At 40.8% G+C, this 27,981-nt stretch overlaps 1 protein-coding gene across 6 annotated transcripts in view; it reads right to left on the minus strand.

The window, feature by feature from the left end:
- The window catches only part of GRM7 (glutamate metabotropic receptor 7), a 298,668-nt gene that overhangs the window by 26,907 nt on the left and 243,780 nt on the right, over window positions 1–27,981 (minus strand). For 5 of the 6 annotated variants that reach the window (XM_065687271.1, XM_065687277.1, XM_065687275.1 and 2 more), the window contains one exon: window positions 5,656–5,902. In XM_065687271.1, the coding sequence (XP_065543343.1) occupies window positions 5,656–5,902 (247 nt within the window). Of the gene's footprint in view, window positions 1–4,578; window positions 4,656–5,655; window positions 5,903–27,981 lie in introns of those variants that run through there. The other variant, XM_065687273.1, reaches the window with a different exon arrangement.

Genomic DNA, 27,981 nt, shown 5'->3' on the forward strand with positions numbered 1-27,981 from the left:
GGTATGTATAATATGTCTGTTCACAATAAACTCTTCAATTTTTGCCCTGTCATGAAGGCCATGACATTAATTCAAGTAAAGGGCCCAGATTAGAACAGTGATAGTGGAAAGCTGAGAGGCGCCACTATATGAAATTAACCACAGGTTAGAAATAAATGGACCAGTTCACAGAAGTTCAGGTACCTCTGAACATGGGAGCAGCTGTTCAGGAAAGAGCAGGTCTGGCTGGGTTTTGTTTGGTTGGTTTTGGGGGTTTTTTTTCTTCCTCTCCCCTGAACAAACTTTGGAACATTTTGGCTTTAGATTAAGATTTCCCAGTCCTTCCTCCCCTATGCAGTCACTCTGAGGTTCCACAGCATCCTCAACAACCATTTTAGCTTTTTTCCTGAGAAAGATGGAATAGGCAACATCATGCCAGTGATGAACAGGAATGAATACACAAGCACACCAGGGCACAGTACACGAGCATTTGCACAGTGGGCTCTGCATGTCTGTCCTAGTCAGGAGATTCTTGTGTTCCACATATACTATCCACAGTTCACTGATGGGAACCAATGAAGGCAATGTCCATTCTCAAACACAGAGAAAGGTGAGGATGGGCACATACTGCTGTCATTGCCATTGTGATAGACAGGACCTGACAGCACACAGGAAAGCACTGTTTTAAAATGGAAACATGCAAATGGTGCCTGGTCTGTGTGGGCAAAAGGGGCAGTGATTGCACTTCACTACTGAGAACTGAATCAATGGCAAGTTCTACTTAATATTACATAAAGGAGAAAGAAAAAAATATTGCCTTGACTATGTCTGTACAGTTTACTGAGCTCTCAAAGAACCTGCTAACTTCAAAGTTCACAAAATTATAACAGTACTGAAAATTAGACTGCAAATTCTAAGTTTTTAGACCTTAAAGTTTTCTGGTTAGCCCATGGTGACACTTCTCCTTTGCCACTTCTCAACAAATCCCAGCTAAACTGCTTGGGGAAAGGGGTCCCCTCCCATGAACTGCTCCATCTTTCCAAGAGTTATTGGTCATTATGATGCACTCCATCTTTGCCACAGAGATGCTGCATGCCTCCTACTCCCTACTATCTACCACTAGACAACTTCACATGAGTCATCTTGATCTCGGAGCCATTCTCACAGATAGTGAGATGTTCCCCATGGGATTGGAAATGGGGACACTGGGAGACCAACACTGCCAAGTCCCGAAAGACCCTACCCTATTTCTGCAAGAAAGCATCTTCCCAGAAAGGCCAGTCCCAGAAAAGCAGGTCCCAGGAAGTACTAAGCAGCTTAGCTTCCTTCTCATGGCTGCTTCCAGAGGGGAATGCATGAAAGCAAACACTCTCCCTGTAAGGCCTGCTTGCCCAGCCTGACAGAATCGCAACCTTCTTATTATCAAACAACCGAGATACTGATTTCCCTGTCACTATGTTTGGCAAAGCCATGAATTAAAACAAGTTGGTAGGAAAAAGGAGTAATTACATGTAAATCTCAATATAAGTTAAGTATGGGTTGGACGTTCAAATGTTTCTGTCACAGTCTGACACTCTGCTCTTGCAGCAGAAACACACGCAGACAACTGAGCAGAAGCACTCACTATCTGTTCAACTTCAGACTTGGTGAGAAGTATCTTCTCATAAAGTGTGAAATACAACCAAAGGCACATGAGAGCAGAATGAACTTGTTACATGGATGGAAGTTGCTGTGCACTGAATTCTGCTTATCTGAATCTGCTGCAAACTTATATCAGCAGGAAAAAGCTGTTGAATGAGTAAAAGCATGCACATGCCAGATGGCAAACTGGAATGATTAAGAGAGTTTTCATAAGCCACACAGTTGCAGATTGAAAAATTTGACCTTAGTATATCCTATTCAGCATGAAACCCCTCCCAGGCCATGGCTGGACAGCTCAGCTTCTGATATTTCTTGCTTCCCATATATCCTAACGAAAAGCTGCAACACAGCAAGTCCTCATTCTTCCTGAGGGTGGGATATAAGGTCACTGCATTTCAAGTGATTTTCCTCCCACGTTAATGCCGTTTCTTCTTTTATACTCATGCTAAACTCCCAGTGCTTGATCCCAGCTCTCCTGAGTGCTCTGCTCATTTTTTCTGAGCTCAGATTCCTGCAGATCATCTGATTGCTGTGCACAGCATTGCCAGACGATGCTCAGCACCACTGCTGAGGACCACCTGCTCTCAGGGAGCCACTCAGGTAATTTATAGACCTTCCAGTTTTACGTTAACATCTTCAGTTCATTAGGCATCCTTTTAAAGGTCTACTAAATCACGAAGATTTTTTGCAAGGCTATTTTTGTGTAAAACCATCCACATTTTGCTTTTGGTTTTGACTCTGGCATCTAAGTAGGACAGGCCATAAATTTGGGCTTAGTCATCAAATTCTCCAATGTTTGGAGGTACATGAATCCCATGCCCGTGGCTCAGTGTTAATATCTTAGGAGATACAAAACATTTGCGTATTTTGAATAGAAATGGCAACTCCAGTCTCCAGTACTTGAGCAAGCCATGAAAAGCAGCATCTCCAGGAGATACAGTAGAAAATCAAACTGGAAAACCCAACTGTACTTTTCCACTTATGAGAAAACACTTGGTAGCTAAGGCAGATCGGTACCTAAGCTAGCTTTGTACAGTACCGACGAGTCTCAGACTCATCCTTTAATACCCATCAATTAATTTACTTTCAGCCTGATATAGCGAGTTCCAGAGGAGCCGGCACAGAGTGAACAACCAAAACGTCCAGTCCCTGTGTTCCCCAGGCCACAGCAGGGAGGCTCCTCCAACAGTCACTGGCTCCCTTCTGCATCCGTAGGTAATGGTTAGCCATTGTTAGTGGATCAAAACCAATTTTAATAGGAGAGATGCTGAAAATGCGTTCTTTTGTTTTCTTTTGAAAGCTATTTTGACATTTTTAAAAATGCTCCTAGCATTGATGGAAGCATCTTGAGCAATTTTCTAAGTCACATTTCCCATTTTCCAATTGGTGCAATTCTGAAAATTTCCCCATCTGATGTATAGATTTTTTTTAAGTTTAATTGCTATGAAAACATCAAAACTTGATTTATTTATGAACATCATATTCGAAATTTCACTCAAAATGAAGTTTGGGGATTTTGCTTAGGTAACATTGCTTTTATTGAACTCACTGATATGGTTTTCAATTTTTCCGCCTAAAAGTGGAACTGTTTTTCTCAAACAAAATATTAGAGTTTAAAATCCCACCTCTTAATTCAGGTATTGAATTAATCACTTGTATAGACATATATGCTGTATGTTGTATGTTAGGGGTTGAATGACAGCCTGTTGAATGCTATAGGAAAGCTCCCATTAAATGTAGTAGTAGCCTGCACTGGGTCTAAATGTACCCGAATACTTCAAGTACAGCAGTAGTTTATTTCATTTGATTTTCTAATAATTTTTATAAACACACATATGCAGGGTATGAAATAGTCATAATAGGTGCAGCTGATAATATGAACAGATGGTACTATATGTATAAATGATTAAAATAGTTAAAAGGAAATTCATTTCCCAAACCATAAAATATTTAAAAGCCCAGTACTCAGAGAAAGACATATAAATGAATATAAATTAATACTAGTGCACACTTCCTTGCTGGCTGGGTTGAACGAAAAGATAAACAAATGCATATTACTTTAGAATCCTACATGTAAGCAAATGGGGTCATAGAAAGCATTCTCCCCTCATGCACACCAATTTTGAAGTTCTGAGGTTTTTGTTCCCAGTGGATTTTGCCCCAGCTTTAACTCAGTGTTAACAAAACTGGGACTGAAGGCTGGATGCTTAAGGCCAAATGTAATACAACTCAGTGAGCAGGGAGATTCTGTCCCTCACTACTTCTCCTGCCTCTTGAAAACATAGTCTAGTATACAGTCCTAGAGGAAAAAATGTTGTATTTCACCAGAAACATGGAGGTTTCAGGAAGCAATATTTCTTTGTGATAAACACATCTCCTTCCTAGGGAAAAATCTGACTGTTCTTTGGCAGGGGGGAAATGTTCTCAGAAGTGAAAACTGCAATAAGATGCAGCACAGGAGAATGAGAGCAGAAGGGAAACCCCCAAGCTGCAGTTCCTTCAGAGGTGTACCTCTGTTTCTACACTGAAAATGGCATCGTCAGAACTTTTATGGCTTTGTTGTTGATCAAGTCTTTGAGTGGAAATTTTTAGATTCTGACTTTTCTGAAGGAGGAACTAACTCCAACTCATTTGACAGTGCAGCAATTAGTGAAATGCAGTTCAGCAACTCACCTGCCCTTCCCAGATGTCTCTTAAAACCCCCTTCTCTCCTCCTCCCCTCTCTCCCTCATTCCCAAAGGCCTTTCCCAACCCAGCTGCCTCAGCCATTCTCCCAGACACCCAGAGGAGGTTGGACTCTGTGCGCTGGATGGTCAGACAGTGACCAGTAGGACTCAGTAGTGTCAGCACCATAGTGAGGGGTGGATTTAGAGCCCAAAGGTAAAGGAAGGGGTTCCTGCACCATGGCTTGTATCACTAACAAAAACTTGACTTGGCGGAGGACTCTGCAGCTCACAGTCTTGCTGGATAATACCCCTTCTTGCAGTGCAGGCTCTGTTTGGTAGGACTGGAGGAGGCACAATATGGTCCTTAACCTATGAAAAGCATTTCCTTACTGTCTTATGTCAAAATCATAGTTCAGATAGTTCAGTTTCCAAAGAGAAATTTTGTTTTTCTACATAGGATGTATTTTGTATATCTGCACGGTAAGACATCAGAGAAAAACAGTCAAGGGGCGAATAAAAGGAGGAAAAGTGCTGTGTCAATAATTTGCTGGCTGTTTCCACTTTACTTTGACAGCAGAGTTTCTGCTTTGAGGCAGGTATTCAGGCAGCAGTTAATAGACAAGAAGTGGCAGGGATTTCAGCAGCAAATGGATGAACGGATCACGGGCAAGGAAAGGGCATTTCTCCACATTCAGATTGGTTTTTCATAAAAACTGCAGACATGTCTAAACCTTTCCAATATGCTACAAAGTTGTGCAGCTGTCTCCTTCCTCAACTCCTTCCAGATTCAAATGCAAATCAAATTTGATGGCCTCAGTATGTAATTTTGTGCTACAATATACCATGCTATGCACATTAAGGAAACTGGAAGTGTCTTTTAGATCTTGTTTCCTTTTAAATCAGTGGCAAGATTTGCATTAGGGCCGGATGAAATCCTTAAATGGGAATCTTCAAGGACCGTGAGATTTTTGCAAAGGAATTTTGTAAGAAAGAAAATTATAACTCAGGTTAGCAGAGTTATCAATGAGTTTGGTACTTGTCCCTCCATCCACCCTGCAAACTGTACCTGCAGGGTTAGGAAGGTTTGGTTTTGATGCAAGCCTAAGGGCCCGGTACTCAAGGATGCTGCTGATCTCTCCCTCACAGAGGAGAGAAAGGAGGAGGATTTACTCACAGCTACTAAAAATTTCATGACGAGTTGCTGCCAACTGACACAACTCAAAAAAAGTGAATTAAAGAAGGAAAAACAAAAGTGTGTGAGATCAAAAATCTCTGAGAAGACCAAACAACACAAACCCCCTAAACCTCACATATCAGTCCATGCCTCCAAATCCCCCAGCCAGCCAGCAAACAGATCAGCAGTACTTACTGTTTGGGTCTACGTTCTCACACAGCTCCGTTTTGGCTTCACCGTTGGGCCTGTCGCTGGGTTTGTGTGAGAGCCGTGATGACATGGTTGCTGCTGTGACCACAGCCTTGAAGCTGCGCTTCCGTTTCTGGACGTTTAGCTCAGGGTGGAAGATGATGATGTACACCTTCGGCATGTAAAGCATTCCCAGGGCCACTGAAGCACTTAAGTTCATGGATATTGTAAGTGTGGTAGTTTGTATGTAGAGCTAGGAGACACAACACATGAGACACTATTACAAATAAGATGACTGGGAAGAAGACTGTAGCATTTCAAACATTAGCTCACCTTTTAAAAGCCATTTTTAATGAGTTTGCAACCAAAGATGCAACACACATTAGCTACCTGATCTATGAACAGTCTCTTTGAGGCTCAATGACAGAAACATTCATTGCCCTTAACAATGGTATAGCTTCTGTTTATTTAAAGAGTGAAGATCAGATCTGGATTGAAATAACGCTGGTATAAAATTAAATTCAGGTCTACTGTAAGTTATAAAAGAGGAACTATAATACTACAGATTAGTAAGAAATTATATTTTTAAAAAATATGAAAAGCTGGGTTTTTTTTTGTTATTTTCTATACTTTAATACTCTACAATTCATTGAAATAACTTTGCAGAGAATACACAATGATTTATGTGCTCTTGACATTCAGCTATGCTTATCATGAAAATGCAGTACGTGTGCAAGTCAGAGAACAGGTACTGCCATGAGATCAGTATCCAAAGAAAGCACAAGGATCCAAAACCATGGATATATACAGTGATAGAAAAGCCTTTTCGTTTTTCTTCTTATTATTACTTTTTATAGGACACACTTAAACTAGAACAGTTCTTGTGGGTGAAGAGGATTAGGCACAGTTAAAAGGCATAGAGACAGCACAGTACAGGTGCGAGGGAGCCAAAGAGGCAGCAGTGTCTCTGCGGATCCCCTTCAAAAATTAAATATACAGCAAATACATATAGATGGGAAAATCATTACACATTGAGGGTGATTTCTTCAGAACACTATTTCCTTTTCTCCACCTATGCAGTCCTAATCAGTCTGAATTTCTGACTAAAAACTCCATGAATAAATATAATGGCAGAGTAAAATGCTGACTCGGCCCAGGTACTTCCAAATCCCCATATTTAGAAAAATATGAATGCCTCCAGACTTGCTAGTTATATCCACAAATCAGTTGCTATTATAATGATTAAGGCCACTACTGGTAGCAATAAAATGCCTTACAGAAAAGATGAAAAGCATGCTGTGTATGGGTGTGTCTCCATACAGATGCAGACAAGCAGAACTAAAGTGCTTTCACAGCTTCTATTTACTCATTACCAGAAGGAAATGGCTCAGATGTTGTCAGAAACTTTCCCAAAGTCAAGACTCTGGGACATAGCCCATCCCACCTGGTGAAAAGACACCAGGACAAGTTATACCATTTGAGTCTGGGAGGAGGCCAAGGGGTCACCTCATTTAAGGCCCTGCTCAAGAAGCAGCCATTCATGCCAGAACTACTTGTGACAGTTCACCCTTTCTACCCACGTCCTAAACTCACCCTCTGATAGAGGTTTCACAGCCTCCTAACCAAACCCTTGCAGAGCACTCAGGACTCTGAAATGTTCAGTTTGTGCCTGAACAAGTGTCCTCTCCAGGTGGCACGGACAGTGGTGGCCACCATGCCCTCTGCCAACTTCTTTTATATTTTTTTGTCTTCTGCAGAACTTCTAAAGATCAGCATGGTACCAGGTTGCCCCTTGGTCTTTGACAGATAATGGGGTAATTTCTCCCAACTTCCGTCACTGGGAAGATCTCAGGCCTCTCTCTCTCCCTAACCTAGATACTACTGTTGAGCCGCTGCACCAGTGAGATGCGATGCTCTAAGGCAAGTGTGCTGCCCTACTGAAGGCCTTGCTGGAGGATTATTTTCTGAATTTATGTTACAGCATTGCTGTGAAACATGATGTTTATTTTTTCACAGGCAGGCAGTGTTGTTGCCTGCTGCTCTTTGCTGAGGAGTTACTACCTGGCTGGTCATTCTTCACCATATACTTTGCAGCGGAATGTTGTTAAACTACAGATATAGAATCATTGAATGGTTTGGGTTGGAAGGGACCTTAAAGTTCATCTAGCTCCAAACCCCCTGTCATGGGCAGGGACACCTTCCACTAGATCACAATGTTCAAAACCCCATCCAACTTGGCCTTGAATATATATATTTACATATACACATATATATACATATACACACACTATAATAAAGTACTATATAAAGAGATATACGATTTACTTTTATTTCCATGTACATAAGCACTATGGTTATTTATCTTCTGGAACATTTAAAAGAGAAGACAGTTCACAACCCTTTTCCTTCCTTGGAGCTCATCCTCCTTTCAGTTATGTTCACATAAATCAGCTGTAACTCAGTTGGGGTCAAATGCATTGCATTGATATAAATAAAACAGACTTCAATATTTATTAAATAAATTCAATAGCTAGAAGTGAAATATATAAAATATAACATTTAAGGCCTGATTGCTAAACAGAAATATACCCTACTTAACTTTAAAGTGTTTGTAACTTACTACCAGCTTTTATCTTTGCTATGTTAGGTAATTATTATATCTATTTTATTAAAAGCTCCTCAATTGTTGTAGAAGCTGCAGTTACCAACACCTCTAAAGGCCAGTGAGATGCTGTAGACTGCATACTTGACAAATGACATTACACCCAGGCCCATCTGGCTCCCAGCTCTATATTCAGACCACACACGCTTGCTAATACTTGGGAAGAAAGGTTGCTTAAAGAACACCTGCAGTCCTGGTTTAGTCTGAAAAGGATGCAACAGAGAATTACCTCTGTTTCTGTATACAAGATATGTAACTAAACCTGACAAGCACTGCTACTAAGCAGTATTCCTGAATGGGATTTACATTTCTTCAAGGTTATAAGAGACCTATGTCAGTGAAGAGCTCCATCAGAAATACAGAAGATGTATTGGTATTTCAAAGGTGTGTTTTGTGGAGTAGTTATCTCAGACGACCTGAAGTGGCAGAAAGTGTGTTCAAGTAGACATGTGGTGGAAAATGCATGGTGATGTTTTGCAACTAACTTTTAATTCACTATCCTAGAGAATATAAAGACCCTTTCTAGAGACAGCAGGAATTTGGACCACAAGGCAAAAACATAAAAGCTAATGGCATAGCATTGCCAGCATGACACATGTAATCAGTTGCTTATGTTCCACAGATAGAACTGGTATATTCATGTTTGGTTACAGATCTCCTCCACCCAAATCCAACTACTTCTTCTGCACGGAAAACAGCCTCTCCCCATAGCAATTTTGATGAACCTGTCAGTTAAGCTAACTAACTTTATATCACCACACTCATAGACACGTCACAGACACACTATGTGTGACAGCAACTAAAGATCTTAGAAAAGCAGAAGATGCATTTTGAGTAAGAGACACTTTCAAAAGCACTGTGTAACAAGAAGTTTTCAAATAGCTCCTCATAGAAGTATTTGTTACCTATGCATGGTGGTTTCTGAATTTTTTGAACAGCTGATGAGTTGGATATGCAATATTAGCACTTCTTTTCAGAAATAGAAGACAGGAGCAAGAGAAGACGGTAGACACTAAGAGAAGAGGAGGATCCTGTCTGCACAGCAACTCTGAAACAGGAGACACAACCTGCACAGAGGCCACCTCCTCTTGTGCCAGAGCCAGATAACTACATGTGATGAGCTTGTGGGTTTGCAGGTACCGTCAGCTACCAGCAAACACCTACCACTGGAACCGTTTGCTGCCCTCTGAGCCACTGCTCCTAACATGGGTGCTTCAGGAGGGTGGGCACAGATTTCTCAAGAGCAGGGGGCAGATTTCTGCACCAGTGCTCAAGCATATCTTCAGCCACATGCCAAGGTCAGCAGCTTGCCCATGTAGTTTTCCATGGGCTATTCCCAGGGGAATTTGGCCATACTTTGATGTCACTTACCCTGAGCCGGTTCAACCCAACATCTTCCTCTTAATCCTGGGCTGCTGTGACTGCAAAAGCTGCAGCCGCCAGAGCGCCAGTAATATTTTTGTCTAGGTGCACAGAGGCATTATTTTTATTTCCTGCTGCTATTAAGGGGTTGAAGGTTAAATGATGATTTAGTCAACAGGGTCCTTTGCAGCACCATGCCAAGTTTCCTACCTTGCAAATGCCAACAGGAGATAAAAGGAAAGGGAGAAAAGAGCTTCTGTAGAACAAGGCAGGATGAGTGACACACAATGCTTCTCATGACAACTGGGAGCTTTATAAAGATAAGGAAAACTAATAGATATGCTTATTATGCAGAGCCTTAGTTTTATGTATTTTATCTCTGCTTTGTGGTTTTACCAGTCAAACATAAAAATGCAGTTTACGTGAAACTATTCCATTTCTTATTTCACTTCTCCTGATAAACTCTCTGAAAGCATTTGACATGAATGCAAATGGGTGACTTAAAATACAAAGGATAAGATTTAACTGACAATGGGAGTCTAATAATTCATGCATGTCTTTTACGGCAGGCTGGTGAATCTGAATTCCAAACTCGAGATCAAATTAAGAAATTAAGATGTAGATTTAGTGAGAGATGCTTGAACTTGACATGAATGAGAACTGGGATTGAGGTAACTGATGCCAGTGGAAATCAAAGCTTTCTGAAAACAATGCTATATTGGTCTCTGCAAGCCCACTCCCACGGAGGGCTGGAAGCCACATTTGCTGTGGCATAAGGACAAAGCCATTCTGGATGGTCATGCTCACACTGCTTTCCTCTTCTCTCTCAAGCAGACTCCAAATTTTGACAAATTTTAACTTAAACTTAACACATTGCTGTTACAAATGCATCAGACTTTGAAGCAGTGCACTGAAGAAAACTCAGCCCTAAGGATATAATTCACATGCAAAAGCACCTAGATTTTATCATTCATTTTACATAAATGATTTCCATTTGAATTTTAGATTTCTACATTTTTCAGATTCTTGCTTTATTCATGCAAATGACAAAAATTACCTTCAAAACCTTGAGAGAAAATTAGACTGAAAAATACACACATATAATAACCAGCTATTTTTTAAGAACAAATTATATCAATGGATGATTTTCATGAGCTAGGATTACTCTCAGAAGTAAAGCACTGCAGGATCAGGCTTTTTGGTGTTTGCTAACCCGGTGGATAGATTTCCAGCTGCTGGGCTATAATCACTGAACTTATAGCTGTGGAGCTTAGGAAAGTCTCTTTAGGAGTCAGAAATACTTTCTGTAGGCTAATGCTTTGCATTCACAGTCTAATCAGGAGCAACTGCTCCTTTTATCTAATTCAGCTTTCTAATTATGCAGTGAATTGTGTTATTTTGTAATATGGAAATAAAGTGGTAACTGGAGATATTTTTGGACTTGTGTTATTGCAAACCAATTTATCTCACTTTTATATGGGAATTAAAACAAATGTTCTTACGTATGAAGTAGGCAGTTTGTAAATCTCCCAGAAGACCCTTCCAGGGCATCTGAAGATTTTGTTTCATTTTCTACATCATGTTGTTGAAATATAAGAATGAGAAACATTTTTCTAATAAAAATTAAAATTAGCTTCTGTTGCATTATGTACTTGTAAAAACATGGAAAGCAAAAAGACTTGAATATAAATTTGTTCTTGGACATTTTAATGTCTAATGGCTTTACCCACTGAGGTTACCATATTATTGTAAAGGCAAATAAAAAAAGGAAAATATGTTTTCCAGTGAAACCTGTGCTTCTTGCACTTTGACTTTAAATGGGCTTTGCTTAGGAAGCACCACTGCTCTTCTACCTCTAATAAAGGCCTTCTGCTACCCAAACCGCTGCAAGTGGCTACATCACATTTCTCATAGGCCAACACCAGTTGCTTTTATGGTGGTCTACAGCCAAGACTCCAGACAGATGTCACTGTAAAAAACATCTCCAGTCCCAAATCACCTCTGAAACTACACTAATTCAAGAGAGACTGAAGAGTCAGCAGATGGTTACATTCTTCTGCAGATGCTTGCTGTCTTGCTGACCAAGGCTCTGTGTGGCAGAGGGGACAGGCGGCAGGCACAGCCCTGCACAGGTACCTGGGGGATGATGGTCCTCCAGTGTGACCCCCTCCTTTTTGGCAGCATACCCTCAGCTGAAAAAAAACCCTCCAAACCAACCGAGCTGTAAAAGTAAGCACCATTCTTATTTCTGTAGACAGCTTGATTTATGGAAGTTTCAGGCAACCTTATGCAGGCAACCGTGTCTTTCCACAAGGACTGTGCACTTCTGTTGTCTGAGAAATATAGAACACTATGTGTGAAGCAGTCCTGTCAGCTCACTTTACCAATCTGGCTCAGCAATCCTCTTTTCATGCCCCACTGAGGCTTTCCAGCAGCCCATGCACATCCCAGGCTCCTGCCGCCGGCTCCTGCCGATACAGACGTACACTTGCTTTCTTCACTTGGATGGTACCAGTTCAACTGCAGATAATACTACACTGCCCTGAAGCTTATCTACCGACGATTTCCAGGACCCCTGCCTCTATCCCTATGCTTTTAAGCGTCATAATCTGCTCAAGCTGTCATTTAGCAGTGCCCTCTGGAAAATAGAAGAGTTTCAAGATAAAACAAAACTTTTCCTAGATTGGGTTCCAGCAGTGTTAGGGAAGGCAGTTTCCCTTTCTTTTAAGCTAACATTATTTTTTGGGGAAAAAAAACAAAATGAAAACATACATATACCCCCAAAAAACCCCACAACCAACCGAATCTGTGAACACCAGGCTCCAGCATTTTGGACACAAGGGGCAAACATCTGGCAAATGATCCAAAAGAGAGATTTCCAGTTGCAGGTGTCCACTTAATAGATGAAAGTTAGTGACTACACCACCTACTCATGGTTCTAACCTACTGCTCATCATGATATTAACATAATCCATGCTGTACCAGTAGTTCATCATACATTTACAGCATTTGAATATTTTATAGGCAAAAAATACATGCATGTGCCAAAACATACACTCTATATTTCCAATAAACACTTAAGGTTGCAGTGTCAAGCAGTCAAATGCTGCAATGTCAAACCAGGGTTCCCTGTGCTACTTTAACTTGGTCTTCTGGTACACGAGCACTATGATACAGCCATCAAATAAATGATCACACGTGTTTGTTTCTCAGAACTCTCTTCATTCATGGATGATTATTTAATATGTTCTTTTCTCCATGCTTTTCAACCTGTTAATTCCACTGCTCAATCAATATACCGCTTGATCCTTGTGGTGAAGATAAAATGCCTACTTACTTTGTAAGGCTTTTACAGATTTTTGCCTATCAATCATCTGTGCTGTTGCTCTGTTAGATGTGTACTCTTCACAGATGTGCAGAGGTGAGCATCAGCAGCGCTTCAGAAACACAACTCAACAGCACCAGGAGATAGGAAACGATATGTAAATTGTGATGCTCACCAGGTTTTACAAATGACAACGGATGCTACCTAAGGGACGTTTGATAAACAAATCATAGTAGTTACGCTGATTGCAGTTATTACTGTACAAAATAGCAAGGCACGCAAATAGCCTTTGTGAAACGTCTGTGGGAATGTCACAGAATCAGTCGTACCATTTAATTATAAATTCTGTGCTTAGCAATTATACGAAAGGTGACACTGAAGGAAATGATGGGATTTTAGTTTCAGAAAATTTCCCTTTAATGGCTGGTTGTTTTGCAGGCTGACAGCACCAGGGCAGCTTATCAAACATGCTGCTCGTGAACACACCTATCTGAGCTGGTCCCAGTGCAGTGGCCAGGCTCGGTGGACAGGGGTGCACATGGCATGTGGGACACATAACTTTTGGGGCACACATGCAGCCCCATGACACTTTCTTATTTATTTCCCTCCCCCTCTCCCCCCATCTGATTTTGAAGCTAAAAGCCATGTTTATTCCTTGTGTGTCTGACAGGAATCATCTTCCTAGGTGGTTACAGCAGACCTGAGGGGGGATGACTTTCATCTGAGAAAACAGTTGTTCTATTAAACCAACTATATTCTCTGAAAAATCTCACAATGTTGCATCTGGTAGATAAAAACATAGATCAGGTTAACTTTGTGAATATAATTTGGTGTAACAGAAAACCAGAAACAGTTCCACAGGAATAGCAAGTCCCCACAGAGTAACATCACAGTTCCCTCAGAGATACGAAAGTAAAGAAGATAAAAGTTTGGAAAGTAGCTCCCCAAATTACTTTTCTTTTACACCCAGTAATAACAATCACATCTCACTCTTTCAAGAAGTCATCAGCTGTCTGCTGGCCCTCACTATGCAAGTGCTCGTATCAGCACAGTGCTGAATCCCAGCAACGGGAGCCAAAATATTCATCTTGTGGTGGCAGCTCTGAGGTAACAAGAGGGGATGCAGAACCCCAGTCCCCAGCCAGGCACCCCACCACCAGCACAGTGCACCAGCAGTGGGCCAGTGAAGAGTTTGGTAAACCCAGAAGAAAACCTTCTTACGCAAGCAAGGAGAAACATTTTGCCTTCAAATTATACTTTCTGTCAGGGCAGATTAAAACAATTCTTTCTTCCAACTGGTTCACGTGCCTTTGAAGGCTTTTTTTTCTTTGCTAATAGTAAAATGACTAAATATCACAGACTGTTCTGTGCTTTTTTAAAATGCAATTTCTGTTTATCCTTACAAAACAGAAATTTAGAGTTTCAGATAAACTACAGAAGTAATAATTAATAGCTGATCACAAAACCATCCTGTGCCTGGGCTGACAGGATGCCACACATGCTGTGAAAAGCAAAGGTGACCCGCAGAGTAACCACAGCTGCTTTAGAAAGAGGGTTCTCCTCTGCTCATAGAAACTAACGATGCTAAATCAAGCTTTCATGGCAGATCTGATACTTATGACCACCTGACTACAGCCTCTGTTGCTCTGAAAAGTTGTTCTATGTCATATTGCCAAATACAGAGGCCTGAGAGAAGAGCATGCCCAGAGTTGTGAAATTCCCCAAGTCACAAACATGACAGATGGGATCTCGTTCCCTCTTTACGGTACGGTAAAACATGACAGACAGCGATGCACAGGTATCACGCTGGGAGAAAGAGCAAGGGTGTGATAATGCTGATAAACCCTCAGATGTGATTACAAACGTTGGCACGTTTGCTGCTGCTGGTGGTTGCTAGCTTCGCAATGACAACATCATACACCAGAGTTATGCAGGTAATGGGTGTGATGAATTATGTTTCAATATGTTTCTAGCAGCTGGAGGCTTAGCATACCAAAGGGAAAATTGGGGTCATATTCTGAGAGATTACCACCTGCAGAGGCCAAACGCAAAGGCAGACAGTAGAGAAGTAAACAGGTGTAAAAGGACTAATTTCCAATTCCCTCTGCCTGCACTGTAAAATTGTTCCTTCTAATGTCACACTGCAAAAGCCAACTTAAAATTTCATGTCCTAAGAGCATCCGACACATGCAGTTTTTCAGCTTGCTTTTCTCAGGCAAAGATGCAGATTAAAGATGAAGTAAATGATGTATTTAAAGTATATTTTATCTATTTGAACTAAGTATTTTATACAGCTTGTTGCTTTACAATAGAGACTTCTTCACGAAAGAAATTTGCATGCATCAGATAAATATTTATGGATTAGATCCGTAACTTGTATAATTCAAAATACCAAATGTTAAAGCACTTGCTCTGAGGGTTATGATGCAGATGCAGAAGGAATTTTGTCTCTTCAGCCCGGTAGAGAAACTCTAGCAGCTTATCTAGAAGGAAATTAAATTAGTCAGATAATTGGACAGAGCAGCGATGGAAAAGCATGTTGCTGCTTTCAAAGGGCATCAAATGGCTAAAAGAGAAATTAAAGCACTATCAAAGAGAGTCCCACAAGTCAAATGGTTTATACAGACCATATTCAGCAGAGATTCCACATCTGCTGGGGAAAAGAGCTGTCTTTACTTTCTGTGTCAGCTACAGAGACAATAACGGTGCTCGTGAACTACTGAGGATCATTTGGGAGTTGCTCAGCCAAGATATGAACAGCGATGGCCCTGGCTTAAGTCAACAAAGGATTAAAGTTGTTTTGAATTGGTGAGTCTCTGGAACTGACTTTACAAGGATTTCTGATTTTTTTTTTGGATGGATGGCACATACGGATGTGCCAGCAAAGCCATCTTTTTGCAAGGACAGTAATGTTTGAAGCAAAGTCCATGCATCTCCACCACTGCAATAAGATGAAGTGCTGTCTCCTTTTGCTCTCCATCTGCTCTTGTTTTTTACTTCTGGACATACAGCACTGTTGTGCAATGCTGCTGTCCCCAGCATGGTGATGAGAAATGCGTGTCCTACCTGATCCAAAGGCGGTGGGGTGGGCAGCCAGAGACGGTGGCAAGGCTGTGAGCCATGTGTAGATCACAGCCAGGATGAGCCCTCCTGGCCCTGTGCCTGTTAGCACTGGTAATGGTGATGGAGAGCCAGGAAACAGCTGCACATATCTCTCCTGGGGTTTTTTTTGTATGCTAATTACATGTGCATAGGCTGATGGACATAAGAATTTGAAGTGATGAAGTTTTTCCACAGGGATCTCAACTGTGTGCTGTGATGCAGCACAGATGTCTGTCCACAACAGAGGCAACCTGAGACCTACAAAATCATTTCACCTGGGTCACTGAAGGGTCTATAGGTGATAACATATTTCAGTCACAGCTGAGTTTGGCTGTATTTGGAGCACAGATAGAAGCGAACAGCTCAAGAAATCCCATTATCAATCCTCAGAACTGTCTAATATCTCTTGCTTGACATGCATGTTTGTTATAATAGCTATAAAATAAGTTACACATCACTAAAAGACAAACACAAAGTGTAACAGAAGTAATGTACATCTCTAACTTCTGTTATTAAAATAATGGCTTTTACCTCTCTCACTGGCTGAACATTCGGCTTTTTTGAGCTGGAAAAAATTCTTCATTTATCACTTCATCCAAAAAAAGAAAAAAAAAAGGAAAATAAAAAATAAAAGAGAAAGAAAAGGAAAAAAAAAAGAAAAGGAAAAAGAAAAGGAAAAAAGAAGAGGAAAAAGAAAAAGGAAAAAAAGAAAAGGAAAAAGAAAACGAAAAAGAAAAAGGAAAAAAGAAAAGGAAAAAGAAAACGAAAAAGAAAAAGGAAAAAGAAAAGGAAAAAAAGAAAAAGAAAAATAAAAGGAAAAAGAAAAGCCTTCATTTCATTCTTGACTGCTGCACTGCTAAACTGACTGACATACAATCTTGGCATTTTAGGGTATTCAGTGCCAGACTTCAGCTGCTGTTGTAAATCATATTTTGCCACACTTATTGCATTTTATTCATTTTATACATGACCAGAGATTGGAGTTCAAATGCAACAGATTTTGCTATCCTTCTTATATTCCAAGCATCACTAGTCTAGAAATCTTTAATTTTACTCACTTCAACTACTGAATAATGCAATGTAAAAGGAGAAAAAGCCAAACCCTGCAATACTCAGTTTGAGATTTTGAGCAAAAGAAAGTGAGGATCCTCTGACTGCCATGGCTGTGTCTCTACCTGGTGTGGATGCACTGCAAAGGCCTGGGGACCGCTTCTGCAGTAGGGATATTTCCCAGTGGAGGCAAGACCTCAGGAAGGCTCCCAGAAAGGGGAAACATGGGCTGATGCTAAAAACTGTGCACGCTCAAACCCTCATCCTGAATTTTGGGATTTGAGAAAGTACAATCATGAACTGACTCTTTTTCAGGTAATATAGTAACACCAAAATCACCATCTTATATCCTTAGTTTTCAAGGGAAAATTTGTGGAAGTGCTTAAAAAGCACTGCATTATACAAATGCTGGCCATCTGGTGGGAAGCCAGCATAGCATAAATGATCACTGCGAGGCCCCGAATTTGAGAATCAAATATTGCTCATAACACTAAAGATCAGGCAGCTTTACCACACTTAGAATTTTTCCTTACCAAATAGTTGCTGAGCAAGTAACAGGAAAGCTATCTTGCAATGTTTCTCAAATTATTAATGCATTCTAGAATAGAAAATAAACTTGGATCGAACTATTTGAAGACAATTCTATTTATGTAAGATGGAGGAATAGGCAAGAGTGAAAATTCAGTGAAAGGTTTTGATTATAAAAGGACAAACAAACTGCAAGCTAATGCTTGTAGAAGTAAACATAGAGATGGGCAAGTAGGTGGGGAACTGAAAATATGGCACTCACAAATGGTCATGTGTAACAAAGGAAATCTAAAGAAACTCAGAGAAGCTGCCCAGCTTTTTAGAGCTTTACTTTGCAGTCATTCAGGATACATAGTGTTAATAAATAGTTCAAGAAAACCTTATTTTTTAAAAACAACTTTAGATGCTGAAACTCATGCTAATAGTGTGCAAAGGTAAACCTCCCTGGTCATCAGTCTAAGAAGAGAAAAGTTCTTAGAAGGTCTCTGTCAGATTAAATGAGGTGCTGCCATTTATTACTCACTACAGGAAAACCTGAAGTAACATTTAGGTTCATCTGCCTTCCCACGCTGGAAATGCCTTTTCCTAGAGTAAAACTCTTAAACATGCAGAGAAAATCGCCTGGGAAAGTTTTACCACAAATTGGCGCTTGCCTATTACCTGATGTACTAAGTGCAAAGACTTCTGACAAACAGAAGCACAGATGTGCAAAGCACCAGTTGCCTGAGGCTACACGACATCCTGCTGAAGCATGCTAATAACACAAGCTAATTCCTCAAACTCTAAAAATTTAAGCTGCAGAACAATAATTAGCAATTAAATCCCATTTCACTTCTTCTTAAAAGTTTCTTTTCTCTGAAGCAAAAGTGGTTATGTCCTTAGAACACTGGCTTGGGCTAAGCTTACATAGATGCAGTATCAGCAGAGCAACACCTGTATATAAATAAAATATGCCCATTTTAGCACTTCTGTAATCATATGGCCCTTAGGAGCAACATACTAACTGTTGTTTATGTGTGATCAGAATACAGATGGTGGTTTTTCCCACCTACAGTCATATAAGACAGCAATCAGAGCATCAACATGCCCAGTTTCTCCTCTATAGCTAACTTGATTTACCTCCATAGATCATCTTGCACCATTTCTTTCTCTATGCTGAAAGCAGAAATAAATGTGGAAAAGTAACTGAATGACTTTTCCATTTATCTAGAAGCAGATCATCTCAGTTGGGAGTAAACTTTCTATCAGCACTGGAGTATGCATTTATTCAGCAAAACTTCTACTGACTACACAACTTTCAGCATCAAAAAAGTCAATATCTATCTTGTATTCTGGGGCACACAGCTTAACCTCCCATCCTCACAGGCCATCTGACTTCCAGACAGCACCTGGACTTTTGGAAAGCCGTGGTCCTTCAGAGGGACTTGGAAGCACAGAAGGACTAAAAAGCTCCAAGTGTACCACAGCATGCACCTTCCCATGGATCTTGTGTGTTTAGGATGAAAACAGACCTGCCAAGGTAAACATATTCCAACCTTATTGCAGCAACATATCAGGATACATGTGCCAGAAGGATCAAACACTTCTCTTCCATCCTTTGCATGAAGCTATATGGAGCCTTTTTGAAGCTGCATGAGAAAGACAAAGTACAAAACTTCTGAAAACGTAAATAGTCCTCTAAGGAAAAGCAACATGGAAAGAACAGAGACAGCAGGAGCTTCTAAAACTCCCTGTAGTCTGCAGGTTTGCTCTTTGCACTTTTATCAGTGTGAGCAAATGGGATGACATGTCAGGTATTATGCAGGTAGGCATAATTGTCTTGATTGTCAAGACACAGGCCACAGCTGATGATGGGCTTGACAATCAACAGCAGCTCATGTATCTGCACAAGGTTGTCATGGCAATGAAATGTCTCTGAATGTGACTGATATGAACCACTGCTTTGCCTTGACAGAGCTGAAAAATATTGCCAAAATTATTCATAGCCTTGAAATGAGAGACACAAATACCCTAATGGCTTTCTCCCCACTATATGCTGTCAACCATTTGGGATTTTGCCATTTCCTTTATTCTTACCGCACAGTAAATCAGTCAGCCTTACATTACGAAGGCAAGCAGCCGTTTCATTTAAAGTACTTGGGTCCTGCAAAATTTAATTTCTAATCCAAAATAAATATAAGCATTTTTACACCTTTATAATCACACACAGAAGCCTAGTAAGCTCATACTGCAAAAAAGAAGCAAATTAAAAAGGTCACATTCCTAAAGACCCATACAAAAGGGGTGCATCTCTGCCAGCACTGCAGAGCAGCTCTCTGTGAGGTTGTTCCTCCAGGTTTGAATAGGGCTCAGATGGAGCTGGAAAGAGCAAGGACAATGTGCACATACAGTGCCCTGCTTATCCTGCTCTGTGAGGCCAGGTTTTCCTGAGCTGTCAATTTAGAGTCTTAACAAGGAGAAAAAAGAAGGTATTTCAGCCCATGCTATGCTCCTAATGAAAAGCAGGGCTCCATGCAGAAGATTCATTTTACAGAGAGAGCTTCAAATTTTTTTTCTGTCCTTTCACCTTTCATTTGTCTCCCCCGATCCAACCGTATGAATGTTTTATTTATACCCAGTCACTTTCACCCAGTTGGAAGGCATTCTCTGAAATAAAATTGCTCTTTTTCTGAGACAGTCCAGTTAATAGATTCCCTTCGCATCCACTCTCTCCAGCAACTGAACCTCCTTGATCTACTGACATACCACGCTTACAAAAAAAAACCCACCCCAAATCATCCTTCCTCCAAAGAAAAAATCCTTTGGCCCTTCCAGAAGAGCAAGACTTACTCTTCTCCAGAGCTGGATGCAGTATCTTTAATAGTTCCATAATTCTGAGCCTACGCATTGGGAATACTCCTTTTTGATTTGTCATGGAGATTTCTATGAGGTTGTACCAAATCAGATTGAAGTGACATGCTGCCATGCCACAAGACCTCTGAATTGTTTTTTCACCTGCATCACCAGGCCTGGGAACAGTTTCTGGAGAATTTACTTTATACCCTCTTAATTCTGCCATCTCCAGGATATTCACTTCTGGGAGCATCTATTTCATGTACACAATTGTTCTGCCCCTATTTTACCTTTTACCTCAGAGCAGACTCCACCTGGCTGACAGGGAAGCAGGGCTCCATCTAACTCTTCCATTGTCCAAGCAACCAAGTATTCCTTTACACAAGAGCAACTACTGTGCAAAACTTCAAACCAATCTCAGAGAAAATATCTTGCCCATCTAACACACCTAAGAACTGAACTATGGCAGCAGCCCTGCCTGCTCCCATGCTGATTATGGTCAGCTCATTTCTTCCGTCACTGTGACCCTTCTATAAACCCTAGAAAAGTCAATGGGAATCTTTCAATGCCAGTGAAGTTTGACCCAGGCCAATATTGAGAATATATTCCATATATTTGCATACAAAGTAAGATATAATTCTGCTTGGAGACCTTCAGGCAAAGTCAAAGTGCAAGCTGATATCAGTGGAGGAGTGGGGAAGAAAAAGGCTAACTGTATACATCTTACTTCTCTTTAAAGACCTTTAGAACAGAACACTAGTTATTAAAAAGCACTGGCAAATATATATATAAAGCAAGCCAGCTTCTCAATGGCTTTTGAAATTATAATGTAATTATTATTTAAAACAGCATTTACATACCACTTTTGCTGCTTAGAAACAAACTTGTTATGGCTGGAAGTGCCCCTTCTATTTAACTGCTCTACCACAGGGCTGCATGGAGCATGTATGTGACCATGCAGATTGAATGTGTTTTGGATCTAAAGGCTGCACCAGGTACAAAGATCAGTCTGCAATTCTGGCCAATCAGTTACTTCAACTGGGTTCTGATTTATTTATTAGCATGAAAATTATTTTATTTTCTAAAGTGTAAAGGAGAACAGAGTGTGCTAAAGCTGTTTAAAAGAACAGTTGGGTTCATATAAGGTTAAGGCAGCAAACCTTTTCTCCCAACTAGCCATCATTAGGAATGTAAACCCTTGGAAAATAAAGAAAAACTAATTCCGTATAAGAAAAAAGAAGTTAAAAATTAAAAAAAGAAAAGGAATAACAATTTTTAAATGTTCTTTTTCTGTGAGTTTCCTGGGGATACATCACTACTTTGATGGAGACTAATTTCTCAAAAGCATCTACAGGCGGAGAACAACACGACAGTACAAAGCAGCTCCAGTGAGCAGCCTGAAAACCATGACCTGTGCTGTTCCCTGTGCAGTACTCAGGGAGCAGCCAAAACCAAACAGGCTTCTTCACATAATCTGTTTCCACGGTCCACAAGAAGAAAAGTTCCTGCAGTTCCTGAGGACATGAGCACCCATCGTGCCATGTAACCCAGCAGAGTTACTCAGGTAGACAATTACACAGGGAGAACAAAATATTTTTGCCTTCATTCTGTTACAATATATTGGTTCTCAAAGTACTGTATCCCTCCAGAACTGTAGAATGGTCAAAGTGTACTGTTTTAACAGGGGCAGCAGTGCATTGAAACCATCTTATCCTCAAAAAAACAGCCCCCCCACAACCTCAACACCTTTCCCCCCCCCAACCAAACCAACACCCCCCCAAAACCACCACCACCAAAATGCAACCAAAAAAGCCAATCAAAGAAAGGATTTCACACCTGGGTTGGGGGTAGCAGACAAAGCACCACTGAGGTTTTGTCCATGCACGGTTACTGACAGCAGCTCAAGCCAATTGTGTCTGCAAGAACAATGAACCCAAATGGCTGATCCCCAGCTACAACCCTCGAATTCCACCAGCAAATCCCAGCATCTTCCTTTCTGAAAACAAGACTGGACTTTCTCTGAAGCTCAAATGTACTTGTATGAATAGAGGAAGGTTTATGCTAGCCCTTTCCATCACAACCCCTTGTGCCCTCACCCAGCGCACTTCCCTGACCCAGACACTGGGTTTCCCTGGCCCCTCTCATTGCACCTTCCAAGGAAAGCATGCTGCATCCCACAGGAAAACAAGCAAGGTTGGGGCAACGCGTCAAGAATACAGAAACGCTTTGTGATGTTTTTTTCATACAGATTGTTGATGTTTTATAGGTGTGCACTAGTAGGCGTTAATTTTCTCTATTATTTCTTCAGAGCTGTCCAAGTTTGCATTTAATTAACTAAACGACTTAAGCCATCCAATTCTTGTTGCTACTAATGTATCACAATTAGAACAAACTGTTGCCACGGCAACTGCTCAATCTATCATAATTCATAACCTGGAGCGAGCTTGCTTTGTGGTTTATGCAATCCTTGAGTTTCTGTGGCATGCAGATGGGCGTTTATTGTTATGCTAAATTGGGAATGGGTAATCCCAGAATACAAGATGATTTAGGTGCTCATTTAAATGAGATTTAATTACAAAAAGTCGATCATTTTAGGACCTGCCAAATTGCAGTCAGGAGGTATCCATGCATATCAACACTAATCCAGAGCATCGGGAAAGAACTTCCTCTCTTAATTAGCAAACATTGTGCTTATTTTATTGTCAGAACAAACTGAATCTCCATCTAAAGTTTGATGCTGCAATACACAAACCATTTTCCAATACAGTCTATCCTGTATCACCCTACTACAGCTCACAGTTCTATGTTACCCGTTAACTCTGAAATTAACTCCTACACGTCATTCCTCAGAGATAACGTTACAAATCACTATGAATTATTTAGAGCTTCTTATCAGCAGCTTCATTTGGGGTACTTATACAGAAAGCAATATGGAATATTACAGGATGAGAAAAATCAAGTTTTAAGCCAAATGTGCTCACACTAGCATTTAACTAATCCATGACCCGACACAAGTTAGAATAGATGACTACATAGACTAGGCATAGATGAATATGCCTATTCTAGGGCACAGACCCAATTCTGCACCTATACCTTATTAAATATATTTTTGACAGGTAAAAAAATCCCAAATTGTTTATTGCTGTCTTCATAGCTGCACAACATACCTGCTTTTAACTGAGATTTATTTACTGTCTTCTATCCCTGATTATGCACTAAGAAATAAATGTTGAGTACCGAGTAGTTCCCTTATCTCTGCATGAGGAAGCCACAAGGAAGCTTGTAAATACAAAGCTGAATTTGTGAAAAACTATTCCTTCTGTCAGCACATGCAATCACTGGGCCTCAGGGGAGAAAAAGCATCCAAAGGAAGAATTTCGGTGTGTGTTGTTTGCAATCAAATCAAGCCAGTCCTGATGCCATGGGGGAAGTTTTCTTTAATAAAGGTTGTCTTATACATTACCTTCTTGAGCCAGTGACACAGTGCTGAGCACTGAACAACTCCCCATGCTCCACAGACACTGCCTGGGCATGCATCCAGAAGATGCGTTTATTTTTTCCCAAGCAGGTCCTTGCTCAGGTCCTTGCTCGGGTCCAAGTTAGACAGAATGTGGTGCTGGCGCTGGCCTCTGCTCAATGCTTGAGAGGCAGCCGGCAGTGCTCAGCACATGGAGCAATTATTAATAGGGATATTTGGAGGCCCTGACCTTTTTTTTTTCCTTATCTTCAGTCATTAATAGATTTCATCTTCCACACAATAAAATGTGCTAAAACTACATTGATTTTGAAGTTCTGGAGACTCAAATCACTTGATTTTTGTGCTTATACTTCCTTGGGCCTCCAATTAAGGTACCAGAATAAATCTTAACTGCTAACTAATACCAGTTCTCACAAGACTTTCTTTCCAACTGTAAGCACCTTGGCTAAACTAATTGATTTTCATTCCTTTCTGTTAGCATCACCTAACACAATCTAGTGTTAAGCTTTTAAATGCATTTTACTCTTCAACTTACCAGTGAATTATTGTTGCTAGTTAAGCTGTTAGCAGGATCTGTTCCACTACTAAAAAGAGCTATCTTGTCTTCAAATTATATTTAATTATCTCCATTAAACATTACAGGCTGCTCTGATGTTGAAAATGTAAATCATGGGGAGAAAGCGGAAGATGATAGCATATTGTTCATCACATATTTTGTCCTCCTACTCCCTCTGCATTCTTTTAAATAAATCTAACAGTAAGTCCAACAAAGATCTTGTGATATTCAACTCCCAATATATACAGTATGTTTTAGTTATTAGAAACACATGACCATCAATAGGTGAAACTATACAACTCAGGGGCAAGGCAGGGTTTCCCTTTTCTAGTAGAGGCAGTTAATGGCTGAAGGGATGGTGTTTAATGTGCAATTAGCAGTGTAAGATAAGAGGTTATTGCTGGGTTATCTGTCCTTTGTAAATACAGTTTCACCTCATCACAGATACCTCAGACAACTAAAGGCCAAATGCCAAGACAGATTGAACAATCACTTGGTGAAGCACCTGACATCATTAGCTGAAAAGTAAACCCTCCCAAAAGCCTTGACAACTAAAGAGGCTCAACAAGGCTCCCCTGCAGCTGACCCCATGAACAGAGAGTTGGCTGGAAACCTATGTCAGGTAAGGCAGCTTGTCTTGTGAAATGCTCTTTGGCACCACCAGAGCTTGGTGGGTACGTTTCCACTTGCTGCCTGCCTCTTTCCCACCCACACTAGTCGGTCTGGGAAAGAAAACATGTGGATCCTCAGTTTCTGCTGCTGAAAGAACACAGAGGCAGGCATATTAGTGATAGCGAAGACAACGTTTAAGACGGAACCAATGTGAAACCGCCAAACTGCAGAAGGAAAAAGTCGTCTTACTTTTCTTTCCTGTATCTGGGCAGTGCACCACACTCACCTGGTAAGACCCTGCAGGGTGGCTCTGGCTCCTACAGCCACAAACCCTCCGCTATGGTGTGACAGATCCAGGCTTCAGAGCAGCTCCAGTTCTACTGTGCTACTGCACTTCCCACCTCCTGCAGCTTTGCCCCGCCATTTCAAGCAGATCCCTTCTCCCTTGAGACCCCTTCCTCAACAGAAGGGAAAACCAATAAAACCATCATCTGGCTCTGATCTCTTCCCTTAGGCTCCCCTTTCTCTTCCAATTCGTATCCTTGCCCATGCATCAGAGCAGCTCTTCTTGTATATGCTTTTATGCATCTTTGTTTTGGCAGTTGCAGACTAACCTCTTTCTCTTTCAGAGGCTTTTCATTTGTCATAAGGTATTGATCCTCTGACAGTAGTTCTCAGCTGCTTTGTGCTGTATAAAAAACATGACTGATATCTAAAGCTGTCTGGAAGTAAGGGCAGAGTGGGAACTGGTGACATTTCTGTACCAGGTACTGGAGAGGACTCCAGTTGTGCTCACTGTTGAATGGGGGCCTCCTCGGACCCTCTGCAACTAGGTTAAATGGTGTTGATGCGGATCAGCCGCTGCAGGGTGAGCTGGCCATGGGCCATGACCTGCTGGTGGCTGTGACCTGCTGGTGACTGTGGTGCTTCCCCAGCACTAACATCCTACAGAATGGCACACATGTTCTGAACTGGCACAGCACAACTGGGTCTGCCAGAGCCCTTCAGCTCCGCTGCATAGTAAGGAAGGATGCTTGCTGGCTTCTTTTTGGCTGAATTGTTTTTGCTGAATATGAACACAGATTTTTAAAAAGCCATTATTTCAAAATGCAGAAGTAAATGCACACTTTTGATGGGGTACGCTTGGGACACAACATCTTTGCTGTAGTCTATGAGAATTTGTTGTTTCTTTTTAACCTTCTGCTAAACTTGATGCCTCAAAGACAAACTACAAGGCAATTCCTTTGACTGTGATACTTTTGTTATTACATGCCTGCTTAAACCATTTAAAACAACAAGTAAATGCTTCAGGTCAATATTTTTGTGTTCATCTCTTATGTATAGTGAAACCTATTTCTTGCTTTGCATTGAATTCGCCTTGCTAGACTGAAAATGCCCTTTCAAGAATAGCTGTTTCCTTCCTCTGCAAATCCAGCTATATTTAGCTCACTGGTACACACAGAGGACCTGACATTTCATGTTAGGGATCTTATTCAGAGCAAACTGCACCCATCTCCATGACCAAGGACAGGTTGGACAGAGCCTTGGGTGACATGGATTACGGTGAGGTGTCCCTGCCTGTTGCAGGGGAGTTGGAACTAGATGATCTTAAGGTCCTTTCCAACCCTAACTATTCTGTGATTCTATGGAGGTTTTGCTTTGCAACTGGGAGATTTCTTCACCAGGCCCTGAAACTTTGGATTTTTTTTCGTCTTGCAGAACACTCATCTCAGCCTTACTCTCTCAGGTAAACCACGGAGTTTAGCTTCAAAATTGCACATTTTCTCTTCCTTCCTTGGTTTGGTGCAAGGTGATATAAGTATACTACATTTAGGAAGTCACCGCTCAGTGACGCTCATCCTGCAACAAGCTCACTTTGACCAAATCAATGGCAAAACTTCACTTTACTGACTCTCTGAGCAGGTTTGTTTTCTCTTTTCATTTTGTTTCTGTTTATTCTAAACAAAACAGAAGAAAAATTTAGCTCTGAGTGTGTGACCTAAGTTTGGGTAATAAAGGATGCTCCTTCTGTGTCGGACTGACAAGGGTACTTGATTTCATGCCCTTCCACAGACTGCTTTCATAAGCCATTCATACACAATGACAAAAGTGCTTAAGGACCCATTCTTTCTGCTGAAATGCTTGATCAAATGAAACCCTGACTCCAGCATACAAGTTCAGCAAGAAAATTGAGAAACATCTGCATAACTCACATTGTATTGAATAAGCCCTTCATGGATTTCTTTTTGTTCCTGGATGAGCTTAGAATCAGCAGCCATTATTTCTTACTCAAAATAACATTATTATGTTTCTACAATACCCATGGGGTTCAGAAACTGGTTGTGATCTGCTCTCACAAAATACTACTTCAGTTCTTAGCACTTGGCTTACAATGTTAGCCATGATCTACAGGATTTTTCTGAAAAGATGATTAACTCTTGCTTAAACAAAGGAGCATTAATGGGAACTAAGGTTTTCTGCAGCAGAAATCAAACTGTGCTATACATTGCCCCGACCCAGCAGAGCACAGTATCCTCTGATCACCTCCCATGTAAAACTCTTATAGAGGTGAACACACGGAATGACCTTTCAATACAGCCCCAAAGCATCCCACCTGAATCCCCAAAACAGGACTCTCCAAAAAAAAGCATGCTAGAAGAGGATCAAGGTTACAGGAATATATCAATTCCTCTGGGAAACCACATCATCTTTGTAATGTACTTATCTCAAGCCTCACATACTCAGGAAATTCAAAATAACCATTAAAATACATTATCATGAACTGAAACTATCTGCGAAGACATTCAAATAAATTTACCCTTCCT

The sequence above is a fragment of the Lathamus discolor genome, chromosome 7, assembly GCF_037157495.1.
Source record: "Lathamus discolor isolate bLatDis1 chromosome 7, bLatDis1.hap1, whole genome shotgun sequence".
In the NCBI taxonomy this organism is placed as follows: domain Eukaryota; kingdom Metazoa; phylum Chordata; class Aves; order Psittaciformes; family Psittacidae; genus Lathamus; species Lathamus discolor.